The sequence below is a fragment of the Sminthopsis crassicaudata genome, chromosome 2 (genome assembly GCF_048593235.1).
Source record: "Sminthopsis crassicaudata isolate SCR6 chromosome 2, ASM4859323v1, whole genome shotgun sequence".
In the NCBI taxonomy this organism is placed as follows: Eukaryota; Metazoa; Chordata; class Mammalia; order Dasyuromorphia; family Dasyuridae; genus Sminthopsis; species Sminthopsis crassicaudata.
In genome coordinates, this window is record NC_133618.1 from 26,313,215 (window position 1) to 26,327,977 (window position 14,763).

Sequence of the window (14,763 nt, forward strand, 5' to 3'; positions counted from 1 at the left end):
GCCCTGGCGAAGGCCGCTTTCCCCACAGGACGCACAGATCCGGACTGAGACGTCGCTGCGTGGCCAGCGGCGTGGGGTCCCTTTCCGCGCTGCACCTCAGCCAAGGCCCGCCCGCCTGGGCCAGACGTTTCTCCCCGGGAGCTCCAGGCCGTCTTCATCCTTCTCTATTCCTCGATCGGAAGCAAGGGACCGAGGGGCCCGATCAGAACGGCGCGGGAGGCGATACCCGGCTCCGGCTCGGGGCACGGGCTGCGGAAGTGTCCGGGTCTGCCCTCTCCCTTCCAGGGAAAAATGGTTCCAAAAGGAGATTTCCAGGCGTCAACTGGAGGATAGAGGACGCAAGAACCGGAATCAGCGGCTCCAGACGGAAGCGGGAGTTGTACGAGTTTGGGGGCCAAAGTCCCTCACTCTGAAGCCGCTTCTCCACCAGGGCTCAGAGCCCTAGGCTCTACGATAGGATCTCCCTCCTTCCCTGCTTCCCCAGTAAAGAGTTCCTTGGGGGACAGAGAATCCCTCACCTTCCCCTTTCCCGTTTGCCGGCGCAGTGCTCCCCTTATTCCTTCCCCCTCGTTGGACGAGCAATTCCCCTTTACCTTACGTCCCCGCTCCCCCTTAATCCTTGCCCTCCCTTCCATCCCCCCACGGAGCAGACTTCAGGCGTTCGGGGTGCCCTAAAATGTGGGAAGGTCGCTTTGGGGGAGGGAGGAGTTGCCCTGACTTTCCGGCCTCCCGAGTCAGTGTTCTGAGTCTACACCAGCTGCTAATCCTCCCAGCAAATCACGAGACAAAACTAATCGGAATAAGGGGAAGTCTGTGCTTGTCAGAATCTCACTGCCGCAAAGACGCAGTTAGCCCTGACAAACAAAGAGAGAGAGAGAGAGAAAGAAAGAAAGAAAGAAAGAAAGAAAGAAAGAAAGAAAGGAAAGAAAGAAAGAAAGAAAGAAAGAAAGAAAGAAAGAAAAGAAAAGAAAGAAAGAAAGAAAAGAAAGAAAGAAAGAAAGAAAGGAAGAAAGAAAGAAAGAAAGAAAGAAAGAAGAAAAGAAAGAAAGAAAGAAAGAAGAAAGGAAAGAAAGAAAGAAAGAAAGAAAGAAGAGAAGGAAGGACAGGAAGGAAGGAAGGAAGACGGAAGGAAGGAAGAAGGAAGGAAGGAAGAAGAGAGGAAGGAAGGAAGACAGAAAGAAAAAAAAAAAGAAAGAAAGAAAAGAAAGGAGGGAGGTAGGGAGGGAAAAAGAAAAAAATCCACTTGTCTTTGCAACAAATCTTGCCCCCAAACCAAGTGGGATGTCCACGGAAATGTCAGTTTTCCAACACTTATTAAGCACTTACTCCATGCCCGCTGTTATGCCAAAGAAAGGCAGAAAGATGCTTCCTGCCCCCAGGGAGCTCACCTTCTACTAGGGGAACCCACAAGCAAAGAACTAAATTCGTGCAAAATACAGACGCGGTAAATGGGATTATTAATCTCCATTAGGAAGGCTCTGAACTGGAAGTTAAAGAATCTGAGTTCAAGTTCGGATTCTACTGCTTCGAGATACAGGATAAGTCACTCAACCCCTAATATCTCAGTTTCCTTATCTGTAATTAGACCAGAAAACCTTTCAGGTCCCTTCCAGTTCTATATGAACGACACCGATCATAATGAACTGGGGACCAACCGAGCTTGGAGTTACAAAGAATCATCAAGAAGCTCTGGAGTCCTGAAGGAAGAAACCTAGAACTCAGTAGGTTCATGTTTTAGAATCAAACAGCCATAAATTTGGAAAGCCTTCGAGATCACCTAGCCCAATGGCCATTGTTTTCTCAGATCCTCCTCCTTCAAAGTGAGGGCGGTGGATTAGATTTCTTTTTTTCAAGGTGCCTCCCCCTTTTACATAGCTATCACTTTCCAATGACAGTGAGGTTTCAAAGTGAAGAGTACTGAGCCTGAAGTCAAGAAGATCTGAGTTCAAAGGCAGCCTTAGACTCTTACCAGTTATTGATCCTGGACAAATCACTTAATCTCCTTTTGCCTCAGTTTCCTCAACTGTAAAATAGGGATCATAACAGTCTTTGCTCACAATGCTTGGCACAGTGCCTGCACATAATTAGCACCTAGTTAATATTTATTGATTGACTGGTTATTGTCAAGATATCTGTAAAATATCTGTAAAACACAGCACAGTGCCTGACATGTTTTCCTTTACATTATGGTCATTGTGTAAGTTTGTCCCCATAATTCAACTAATGTTGCACTATGCCTTGCATTTGTGAAGCCCCAAATTTCTTTAAATGTCTCCCACTCATCATTTCTTGTGATACAACAGTTTTCATTGCATCCATATACTACAATCTGCTCATTCATTCTCCGACCATTGGGCACCTATATAGCCAGTTCTTTGCTATCATAAAAGCTGCTACAAATATTTTACATAGGAAATCTGTGTTTTATTTAAATGTATAAAATATAACAGTTCATTTAAATTTAAGTTGAATTTTTTTTCACTTAGCAATTTTCTCTCCCTTCTGTCTTTCCTTCCCCACATCCATTGGAATAAAGAAAAACAGAATCCTAGCACATATGCATTTTCAATAAAATATTCAATTATGTTTAAAAATGTTCATTCTGCATCTTGACTCCATTTATCTCTCGCTGAAGAGATATGTCATATACATCATCATCAGTCCTAGAGGGAAATTTTCCAATTAGATGATTTCCTAAGGCTTTTTTTTAACACTAACATTTTAAAGACTCTTTTAAAATTTGAATTTGGCCATATAATGAATTAGCTATTTTTCCTGGCTGTCTGTATACAGCATGAAAATTCAACAGACAAGCTTTCTATGTGATCATCTAAGTAATTCATAAACATGTTAAAGAGAAATAGACTGAGAATAAAGTCTGGGGCATGTATCTTGAGACCATCTTCCTTCATTACCATACCATCCCCCTTCTCCATTTAGTGGTTGGCAAATGATTCCATAATTTTTTAGGCATCTCCTCCCTCTTAGATTGTAATCTTGAGGGAAGGCAGTGTATAATTTTTCATCTCTAAATTCCCAGAGGTTAGCAGTGTTGAGTATGGTTGAAAGCTCACAATATCTATTGAATCTAATTGAATTGAGAGGCTTTTTGGCATAGTGAAGAATATGAACTCAAGGAGAGGATCTGGATTCAAATTGTAACTATAAGGCTCACTGCTTATATGAACTTAAACAAGTTCACTTAACATAGCTGGGTCTCAATTTCTTCATCTGTAAAATGAGGGAGTTGGACTAAAGGGCTTTGGAAATGTCTTCTACCTTTACATTTATGATATGAATTGAATTGAATTAGAGCAGTCAACCTACTATGAATCTACTTAATCTGTTCTATCTATATTCAAAAACATTTTGTCCAAAAGATCCTTGGGAGAGAGACTCTGGATGGTGTGTGTTGGAAAGAGCATCGTCCTTGAACTTAGAACACCTGGGTTTGTAACCCATCTTTGTCCCTTTTAAGATATAGGACCTTTGGCAAGTAACTTAAGTTCTCTAAACCTCAGTGTCTTCATCTGTAAAATGGAGACCATACATAATCATAAGAAAGAAGGGACATTAATGGTATTGCATGATTTCCCAGAGTGTGGACTGGAACCAAGTGCTTTAGAAAATTGAAATGCTCGTGTGTATTTATGGTTGTTAAATGTCTTGCTGAAATATAGATACATAAAGTTTACCAGCCAAGAAAGGGAGGGCCAAGAAGAGAGCTTGGAGGTCTTCTAGTTCAACTTCATTATTTTACAGATGAGGAAACTGAGATCCATAGAGATTAAGAGACTTGTACAAAAATCATCTAGGTAGTTAAGGGTCAGATAGGATTCAAACCCAAGTGTTCAAACTCTAAAATCCATGTATTTCTTACCAAATAAATTGTCTGTTTTTCTCCCTTGTTTTGTCTTATTACTGCTGCTACTGCTGTTTAACAAAATTAAGGTACTAACCCTTAGCCCTGATTACCTCCTACCTTCTGATCCAACCCCACAAAGCATGGGAATTGTAGGGAAAGAGATGACATAGTGGTATGAATATTTGCTTGGCAATCCTTATTCATTTTTTTTCCCTTTTAGTTAGAATGGGGTACGAAGCTTCTCACTAACCTCACTCTCCAGCAATATTATGGTGATAGAATCAGTAATCATGTAGAAATTTATACTGGGACAGGAATTTAAAGTTTATCCAGTAAGAGGGTAATAACCAGGGTGGAGAGAAGAGAGCTTTGTCATCTTTAAAGGGCATAAAATTGAGAAGGCATTCCTCTGTCATGGAAACAATGGTACTTAGTCCTTCTTTGCAGTGGCCTCAAACTGGCCATTCCCACTCCTAAACTATGGGAGTCAAAATCCCTGCTTCTAGCTCTCCTTTGGGTCAACCCTCCAGATCAACCAGGATTATTCTTCAGCATCCTGAGCTCATGAGACCTCATGCTTAGAGCTAGAAGGCATCTTTGAAGTCATTTAGTCCAGCATTTTACAAATTAGAATCCAAATATACACACAAGTACCAGGAGGCATCTCTCACAAAGTGGCCATTCATCCTCTGCTGGCACTCTCCCTGAGAGTTCTTCTTCCAGATATTTGCCCCATGATAGGCATGATGGGAATTCCCCCTGGGGGCCCTCCTGAGAGCTTCAGTCTCCTCCTTGTCATTTTGACTGCCATCTTAAGCACCCTTCCACCCTGGTTCTAGACTTTCTACTTTTGGTTTCTATCCAATGAAATCAGACAGTCTCCAAACACACCTGTCACCCAATTAACCTGTCCTCCTTCATGCTTCCTGCAGATGCCAAGGGGACCATCCGGGAAATTGTCCTCCCCAAAGGTCTCGACCTGGATCGACCAAAGAGGACTAGGACGTCCTTCACAGCTGAGCAGCTGTACCGTTTGGAGATGGAGTTCCAGAGGTGTCAGTACGTGGTGGGGAGAGAACGCACTGAGCTGGCCCGACAGCTGAACCTCTCGGAGACTCAGGTAAGAGAGTCCCCAAGAAGTGGGCTTCTTCTTCATCCTCCTTTGGTCCCATCACCCAATATTCTGAGTACATAATTTTGGAAGCTCCTAGTCTGATGAGAAAGTCCCAGAGGTCTAAACGAATATGAATCCTGTAGACAACATCCCAACAAGTTTGTTGGAACCATCCAATAACAGGGCAAGGTTACAGGGAACCGATACCTCCCTTTCCATAACTTCTACCTATTGCTCCTTGTTCTGACCTCTGGAGTCAATCAAAATGAGCTGAATCCCCTTCCCACGCGATTCCCACAATTCCTTCACCCAATACTCTATGGCAATCACCAATCCCTTCATTTTCCTTGTTACTTTCTTTGGAATGTTCTCCAGCTTAACCATGTTATTTCCACTCCCTTCTCCCCCCCCAAAAAAAAAAAACTAGTGGTCCCCAAAGCTGAACACAATATTCCAGGTATGGTTTCTTTGAATGATGAAGTTTCAGTCTTTATCCAAAGAGCCCCCAGTTGGGAAGAAGTCGTTGGAACGCAGAGTCACAGTTAGGGTTGGGTTTTCAGAGTTTTGACTCGGGATGCCAAAAACCAGAGTGTTTTAGATTTAAAAGACTCTAAGAATCCTCTGGCAGGGGAGTAGATTCAAATTCCTGTTTGATTTTTAATTCAATGCACTTTTAGCCCCTTGCCTTCTGTAGAGGACAAGAAATCAATACTATAAAATCATTAGGAGAAGAAGAGGAAGAAAAAGAAATGGAAGAGAGAAAGGAAAGAAAGAGAATAGAAAAGGACAGAAGAGAATAGGAAATCAGAAAGGGAAAGAGACAGGCAAAGGAGAAGCACAAATAGGGAGGGGAGAGAAAGGAAAAGAAAGGCTGATCCGGACTGATTGGAAAGCTATTTTCCCCCTTCAGAATGGCTGTCACTGATCAAGCTTGAGAAGTGACAGTTTATTTCCCCTGATTGCTCCCATAGAGCCTAAAATAATCCAAGCAGATGCACCTGGGCTCATAAGTCCCTCTGGCTGGCTGGCCCAGTCTTAGCTGCTAAGAAGCCAGACCTAATCTATGGGTGCTAAAGGATGCCAGAGATAGGAGGGCAGCTCCTCTTTGGGCCAAGGTTCTCAAATCCATAACCTTGGGGATAGTTAGTGAAGGTGAGCAACCTTAGCACTTGAATTCTTCTCAGAACTTCTCTTTTCCCAATTCTGTTGGCACAATGTTGTTGAAACTGACTTCTGACATCACTAATTCTCTAAACTTGAAGGGATCCTCAGAGATCATGCTTTGTAGAAGGGAGAAAAAGAAACCAAGAGAGGGGGATGATTTGCCCCATGTCAGATGGGGAATCAGCAATAGAGCCAAGTTTCACTCAGCCCCAAAGCTGCCTCTCACAATGGTTGAATCAAGTCCAATGACCTCCTCTCCATCCTTATTCTCCTACTCTCTAGCTACCTAAGGTAAACCAAATCCTCCCTCTTCTGCAGGGAACTTTCTCTATTATGCCAGTCCACATGGATCCTAGATGTATTCATCATTCTTATAAAAAACTTCACATATTCCTGGACTTGGAGTCAAGAAAATCTGAATTCAAATCCTGTCTCAGACATTTGCTAGATGTGAGACCCTGGTCAAGTCACTTAACTTGGTCTCAGTTTCTTCATCTGTAAAATGAGGATAATAGCATCTAACTTCCAGTATTCTTGTGAAGATCAAATGAAAATATATGTATATATATAAAAAGCATTTTCCAAACCTTAAAATTTATTATTTCAATTATAAAAATTATAACAGCCTATTATTTAAATTATAACTATCTTCACCATTATTCTGCCCTAATCTCTCCATGTGTCTTCTCATCTCCCCCACCACACACAACACACTGGCTGAGCACATAGGAAGGAGATCTTGTATAAATCGTCACTAATTCACTTCAAGCCCTGGTCTTTGCTCATATAGGGTAAAAGGGATGAAGGGTTCACAGGAAGTCATTGTCCCTTTTTGTTCACTCCTTTGCGTTTTCCCCCATCATCTCCCTCTGCCAATGTCGTCCAAAACAATGAGCTCCATCAGCTGTCCAGGACGTACTGGTTGCTTCTAGCACATCTCTTACTCCAACTCATCCAGGGAGAAGGAAAAGTAGCTTGTTCCTTTCTCCTTTGGAAAGCAGGCTGGAGGAAAATGTTGCACGTGTCTTTAAGTAATTGATTTCAGCCCTGCCTCTCCTCCCTTGAGTGAAAACAAAATAAAGGGCAGATAGAACAGAAATAATGAGCTGTTTAATTGAAAACTTTATGAAGTTAGAATAAAGTCTATGGATTGAATGGAGAACTCAGGATTGGCTGGATAGAAATTGGTTAAATGACCACAAAGATCTTAAATAGCTAAACCTGCCAGTCCAATACTCAGCCAGTTCCAGTCAGTCCAGTTTGTGGAAGGTGACTCCTACAGGGGGTCTCTACAGTTAGAGAATAAGAAAAGGGAGAAAGGGAAAAAGCATTTATTAAGCACCTACTAACTCATAGGCACTATGTTAAGAGATTAACAGATATTGTCTCATTTGAAGTTCACAACTTTATAAGGCAGAAGCTGCTGTGATTCCAATTTTACATTTAAAGAAACTGAGGCAGATTGAAGGTAAGTGACTTCTTAGAGTCACATAGCTTTTAAGGCCCTCCTGCTTCCAGGGCAGGTGCTTTATCCACTACACCACTCAGCTGGCACATACTCTGGGAATTTGAGGGGTAGGGAACACATGGAGAGGACAGATGTGGTCAAGGATGGGTACACACTTAGGAAATTTGTATGGCTACAACAACTGTGCCACAAGGCTGTAGGACTAGAGGCATCCTCATTTCCTCTCCCCTGGGCATCTCCAGTTGCTTCTTGACATGTACATGCTGCTCTCTGCTAAAATCCACTGGTCCTTGACAGTTCTGTATGCCCTATTTAGCTATTATACTTCTTCTTTCCTATGGGGGAGGGACTAACAGCTCCCTAATATAATGAAATATTTAAGTACTTTGGATATATGCAATGCAGCCAGCTAGCTAGTTGGAAAAATCCTTGGGGTCCAAGGGTTTTTGAGAGGGGGAAGTTGAAACTATCCATTGAATTTGAAAGGTTGTGAGTTCAATGGAAAAAAGAGTGGGTTTGAAATAAGAAAATGTCAGTTTCAAGCTACCTTTGTGACCCTAGGCAAGCCACTTAACTTTTGTAAAACTCAGTTGCCTTGCATGTTAAATGGGAGTTACTCTAATAATCTCTGAAGTCCCCCCCCAAATTCTAAATAGATGATGCCTTCCATTTATCACTACTCAGAGTATTTCATTCTAAATTCTTATCCTATTTAGGCCCCCAAATTCCTTTTCATTACTGTTATATCTCTGGGTCTAAATTCTGGGTCTCCCTTAAATCATCCTGGGACTTCACTTAGGGAAAAAAAAAAGTAAAGCTGAGAAGAGGACAAATAAATTTTTTTCCATTCTCCACAATACCTCTAGTTGCCATGCAAATTAATTTCTGTAGAAGAGTGCAACAAAACTGGAAACCTTTGGTCAAAATTGTTGTACTCCCCACAAATTTATGACCCATGCTTGCATTATCATCATTACCAGCAGAGTTTACATCATCTTAAAATTTATGAATAATAACTCTTTTTAAGGAATGTATAATCCACAGGATCCCTAGGAGGCAGCTATAAGCAAATTGGACTGAGAATCAGGAAGATCTGAATTCAAATCCAGTCTTAGATGTTCACAAGTAACCCTGAGCAAATCACAATCTTCCTAAATATCAGTTTCCTCAACTGTAAAATGGGGTGATTATAATTAGTACCGACCCCTCAAGGTTGTTTTGATAATTTAAAAAAGATAATATTTGTAAAAATGCTTTTGAAAAACAAAGAGTGCTACACAGATGCTAACAATTATTAAGTAGCATCATTCTCATTTTGCACGTGAAGAAGCTGAGATGAAGAGAAATGAAAGGTCTAGTGTTGTGAGGATTTGAATCTTGGCTTTTGACCCAATAAAAATTGTTTTTTGAAATTCTGAACTTAACAAATATCAACAAATGTGAACTTTCCATTTGCTTAGAAGACCACAAAAAGGTCTTGTGGATCTTTGAATAGCTATTAGATTCACAAGGTTTTTTAAAAGTATAAGTTAAATTTAACACTAAAGTATCAACTCTGCCCTCTGTGTTTGTGTTCCATTCTGAACTCTCTGCAGCTTACAGCTGTGAATTTTTAATATTTTATTGAAGTTCTTTTTTTCCCTGTTTTTTTTTTTTTAACATCAATACATTACTCATATCATCCACGCCCAACATCTTTTCTCTCCTCCTTAAATGGAGAACTCTTCCCTGGAAACAAATAAGCACAGTTGAGCAAAACAAATTCATCTCAAAATGTATATCTCTTCTAGCATCTATTGTCTGCTATTCTGTGAGGAGGGAGGAGCTCTAGAGTCATGGCTGGTCAAAGTCATTTATCTTTTCAATGTTGATGCTATATTAGTTACACTCCTGATCCTACTTACTTTACTTTGCATCATTTCATACAAATTTTCCCAGACTTCCCAGAAATTATTTCCTTTGTCATTTAAAAAAAACAAATAGCACAGTAATCCTGTTTGCCTCAGTTTTCTCATCTATAAATTGAGCTAGAAAAGGAATTGGCAAACTACTTTGTATCTTTGCCAAGAAAACCCCAAATGGGGGTCTCGAAGAGTCAGACTGAACAAGAAAATTATTCCATTACATTTATATTCCATAATTTGTCTCATTATTTTCCACTCAAAAAGGTATCCCCTTTGTTTCCAGTTCCTTGCTACAATAAAAACAACTGCTAGAGATATGGGGGGGTGTCTTTTTTAGTGGTTCTTAGATCTTTTGGAGCTATGTGCTTTGTACTTGTATCACTGGTTCAAAACATTCACATAATTGCTTAAAGTCATGAATCACTTTTCATAACAGCTAGACCATTTCCAGTTTTAGCCTAAGTGTATCTTTAGGTCTTCATTACTTTTAGGAAAGATATAGATAAATAAGCCTGGGATTGTCCACAAGAGGGCCACCATTTCAAGCTCCAAAATGTGCCTGTTTTCCCACAGCATCTCCAACAATGAGCATTCTTTTTTTTTTTTTTTTTTTTTTTTTTTTGCCATATTCTTCAATCTGATAGGTTTGTAAAAATTATTCTTTTCTGAATTTCTCTATCTGAAAATCTTCAAAGACTTCCTATTGACTTTAGACTGAAAGGCAAATTCTCTAGCCTTATATATCTAACTTTAACACGCTTTTCATATTTCAAAGACTATGAAAAGCTTTTTGTGATAGTCACATTAGCTCTCCCTACATACCAGACATGATACTTTCTACCCAAAGGCCTTTGCACCCCACAGCTCTTCTTCATGTCCTAGTAGGACACAGTGAAATGATTCATACCACTTCCAATGGTCTTGTGATGAAGACAGCCATCTGCACCCAGAGAGAGGACTAAGGGGATTGAGTGTGAATCACAATCTAGTATTTTCACCTATTTTGTTATTATTTGCTTGCATTTTGTTTTCTTTCTCATTTTTTCGCTTTTTGATTTGATTTTTCTTGTGCAGCCTGATAATTGTGGAAGTATGCATAGAAAAATTGCACGTTAAAATAAATAACACAGGTCAAGTATTTTCTCCAATAAATTTAGAGTCTTTGGAGATACCCTTCCCCTGTCCCTACTTATAAATATACACTTTCCATTTTGAAACTATTGTGGATTGTTTTGTGTATATTTTGTCTAGAGGCAGCTAGGTAATACAATGAATAGAATGACATCTGAAGTCACCAAGATCTGGGCTCAAACCAAATATTTACTAACTGTGTTGACAATGGGTGAGTCATTCAACCTCTGTCTCCCTTAGTTTCTTTATCTATAAAATATATAAATAACTCACCTTTCAGGGCTGTTGTGAGGCTTCAATGAGATGATGTTTGTAAAACACTAACCTTAAAGTACAATTACTGTTACTATTGACATGTCTTGTTCTCAAAGTACAACCTAATTCCTCAGAAAGAGGAACTGCTTTGTTTTTTCTTTGTGAAATCTTATGCCCAACAGCCCTCTCTATTTCCCCTAATAAGGTGAAATTTCATGTAGTTGGAAAGCCTCGGGACAGTTAGGTGGCACTATCATGCATAGAGTTCCCCACATAGAGTCAGGAAAACTCATCTTCCTGAGTTCAAATCTAGCCTTGAACAACCTGGCCAAGTCACTTCACCTTATTTACCTCAGTTTCCTCATCTGTAAAATGAGCCAGAGAAGGAAATGGCAAAGCACTCCAGTAAGGAAACCCCAAATAGGATCATGAAGAGTTAGACGCAACTGTAGCAATTGAACAACAATGAAATTATGTTCCGGGCACTATGCTAAACTAGGGTTGAATTGGTAAGAATTCTTACCAATTATGGCTGTCCCAAACATGGGATCGTGTACCTTAGGCAGCAGAATGTTCCCCTTCCCTGGAGATCTGGGGGCAAAGTTTGGTGGACCATGTCTTGGTTATGATGTAAAGGGGGATTGTTGTAAGCTAAATGACCAGAAAGGCAGAGGTCTGAATGAGAAGGACCTGGCTTTGGATACTGAACTGTCCCTTAACACCTATCACTTTACTTTTCTATGTCTCAGTTTCTTCTTCTGTAAAATGAGGGGGTTGAACTAGATGGCGTCCAAGGAAGGTAGCTTCTGGTTCTAAATCTGGCTCTGTGATAAAGGATCCTATGACATGACCACCTCATTTCCTTCTAGCTATCAGATCCTGTGGTCTCATGTGCCTAGCCGTGTGTTAGTCTATGCTATAAAGGAGAAAAGGAGAAAAAGAAGACTTTTCCCCTTAAGAAGTTTGAATGATAATAATTGGAGCAATCATGATGGTGAAGATAGGTAGAATGTATGGATTGGCAGGGGGAAGTATAAGGGGGCAAGAGGAAGACCTCTGGATGATCTACCTTAAAAAGGTCATTGTTGTGTGCTTAATAGAATCTCTCTTCTCCCTCCCTCTCTTTCCTCACCCCTCATTCTTGCTTCCTCCTCCTCCTCTTTTTAATTCTTTCTGCTCCCACCATCACTGTTCTCTCCATTTTATCATCTTATATTTTTCTATCTTCTCTCTGACTTGGCCAAAACCATTGATCCTCTTCACTCTCTTTCTGGTTTCACTTGTCCCCTTCTTTCTCCCTCTCTTTTGTCTCCCCGTTATTCCCTGCTGTTCCTGACTTCCAACTTTTCTCTCCTCCTCTACTCTGCTTTCTACCTCATCAAGGTCAAGGTCTGGTTCCAGAATCGCCGCACAAAGCAGAAGAAGGACCAGAGTCGGGACTCAGAGAAACATTCATCAACTTCCACTTCTGAGGCCTTTGCCACATCCAACATCTTGAGACTGTTGGAGCAGGGACGTCTTCTCTCAGTCCCTGGGGCTTCTAGCCTCCTGGCCCTAACCTCCACCCCACCAGGCTTGACCACCAGCAATGGGGCCACCACCTTAGGGATCTCCCGGAACTCCTCCTCAAACCTCACTGGGAACAGCCCAACTGAGAGTCCACCCAAGGCAGGTGCTCCCTTTGGTCTCCTCGGGCCCCAAATGGCCTCAGCCTCAACTTCTCCTCGACTCCCACCCCCACCACCTCCTCTGTGTTTCACCACAACCTCACTCCTGGACTTGCCCAGCGGGTATGAATTGGGCACTTCAGCCTTTGAACCCTACAGCCGACTGGAGAGGAAAAACAGTGGCCCCGGCAGCAAGAAGACCAACACAACCTAACCACCTCCTTCCCCACACTGACACTCCTTCCCCCTCACACCTCCATTCGTTCCTCCACCCCTTTACTCCAGCCAGGGAGTCAGAAGAGAAAGACTTCCCCCCTTTCCGTCAGTCTCTCTCTCCCAGCTGAAAAAACTTATCAACCAAATATCTGCGCAATTTGTGTGTATGTATGTATGTGTGTGTGTGTGTGTGTGTGTGTGTGTGTGTGTGTGTGTGTGTGTGCTCACTCCAGGGAGTGTGCAAGGGTGTGTCTCACACAAATAAATGGAAAGGCACAAGAGTCCATGGAGATTTAAAAAATTGTCCTTTCCTTCCCAACAGACTACCAGTCCCCAGACCTTCCTTCCGCATTCTCTCGTTCTTTCCAGGCCCTGTTAGCAGGAGCTAAACTGAGAGCCAGAAGGCCTCAGTTTGGAAGTAGGGCCAGAATGTTGCTCTTTTTCTGTGCTGGAGTATGGCTTTTGTCTGTTCGGGCCTCTTCTCAACATGTGGAGGCCAAAGCTGGCCTCCCCCATGGAGGATGTGGTTGTAAGCAATCACATATGAGAGAAGGTTCTTCCTATCCAAAAATGCCCCTCCCCCCGTTTAGGTGCTGCTGTACCTGAAATCCCCCCACATAATTCCCTCAGATTCTGCTCTTTCTCTCTTAAAATGAGAGGGGTAAAAAGGGAGGCAAGATGGAAAGGAATGCATTCAGTCCCTAAGCTAATATGGGTGATAAGTGGCAAAAATGGACTCAGAAAGGGGAGGATGGAGGCAGTGAGGACAAAATTTGTTAACCCGGTCTGGCCGAGACCGGTTTTGCCATGGATCCCATATTTGGGGAAATGGACCCATAGTAGGGACCTCTTTCCTGAAACTATGTTGCGACTGGCCCACATTGGGATCCTACAGAAATAAGATTCCTCCTTCCATTCTAGCCAGGAGGCCAGGCCTGGCAAAGCCTTCCAGGGGAGCCGAGATGGTGATAAGTAGGGTGTGGGAAATGGGGGAGGGATGGGGAACATGGAGAGGGGGATTGCTTTGCAATATCCTCCTTCACATGGAAGGAAGCAAGAACCAACAGGAAAAATACAGATGATGTAACCAAAAATAAATCACTAAAGTTAATCCATGGTAGACCAGGGATCCCGAGAGATCGGTCTCCCCCTCAGGGAAAGGGAGAGATGACCACTGTCGATATTCCCTGCCTCTCAGAGTGTTCCTTTATTTAAAGAGAAAGTATGTATACATGTTAAAGGGGAGTCCCAGAAATCCCTGGGGTAAAGATATTGTGTCCTCACTCACCACCATCACTAGGGTCATCTTCCTCATGATATCCCAGTCATGGTCATCATCAATAACACAATTGGTACCCACACTAACCTTATGAAGTGAGATCACCATCGCATCCAGCATCAGTCCCCCCAAAATCACCTTATCACTACAAATATATTATCACCATCATTACCAGGAATATGCCCCCAACCTTATCACTCTCAATATCATTACCCTTATCCTCCCCATCACTAAAACTACACCACCATTATCATTATTTTCACCATCATTGTCACTTTCACCATCGCTACCTTTATCCCTGTGATTGTTCTTGATATCATTACCTGGAACATGTTATCAATATCCTCATCACGCACATATCACCTACCCAACAATAATCCATGTCAAAATCACCGCCAGCGCTATGATCACCATTTTTATCGTCACTTCTGGTATCATCAATATAAACTGCTAGTGTCACCAAGCCCAAAGCCCAATTTTTTTTGGTAGGGCACAGGGAAAGTTAGGGGAAATGAAAAGACAGAACCCTTCAGGTCTGAGAAGGGGATCCGGTATCTACACCTTACAAGAGCCCCAATCCACTAGACGAGATCTCGGCTTCTGAGGGATCTAAAAAAATCTAGCAGAGATCTAACTCAACATAACTAAAGAAGATGCCCTCGGACACAAAGGATCAAGGCTTCTCCAGCAGTGGTTGGCA

At 41.9% G+C, this 14,763-nt stretch overlaps 1 protein-coding gene across 1 annotated transcript in view; it reads left to right on the forward strand.

Annotated features, from left to right (window-relative positions):
* Positions 1-13,088, forward strand: part of VAX2 (ventral anterior homeobox 2) — a 29,505-nt gene extending 16,417 nt beyond the window's left edge. The window contains exons 2-3 of the mRNA XM_074284985.1: positions 4,798-4,985; positions 12,285-13,088. Of these exons, the coding sequence (XP_074141086.1) occupies positions 4,798-4,985; positions 12,285-12,782 (686 nt within the window). The 3' untranslated portion in view covers positions 12,783-13,088. The remainder of the gene's footprint in view (positions 1-4,797; positions 4,986-12,284) is intronic.
* Positions 13,089-14,763: the final 1,675 nt, after the last annotated feature.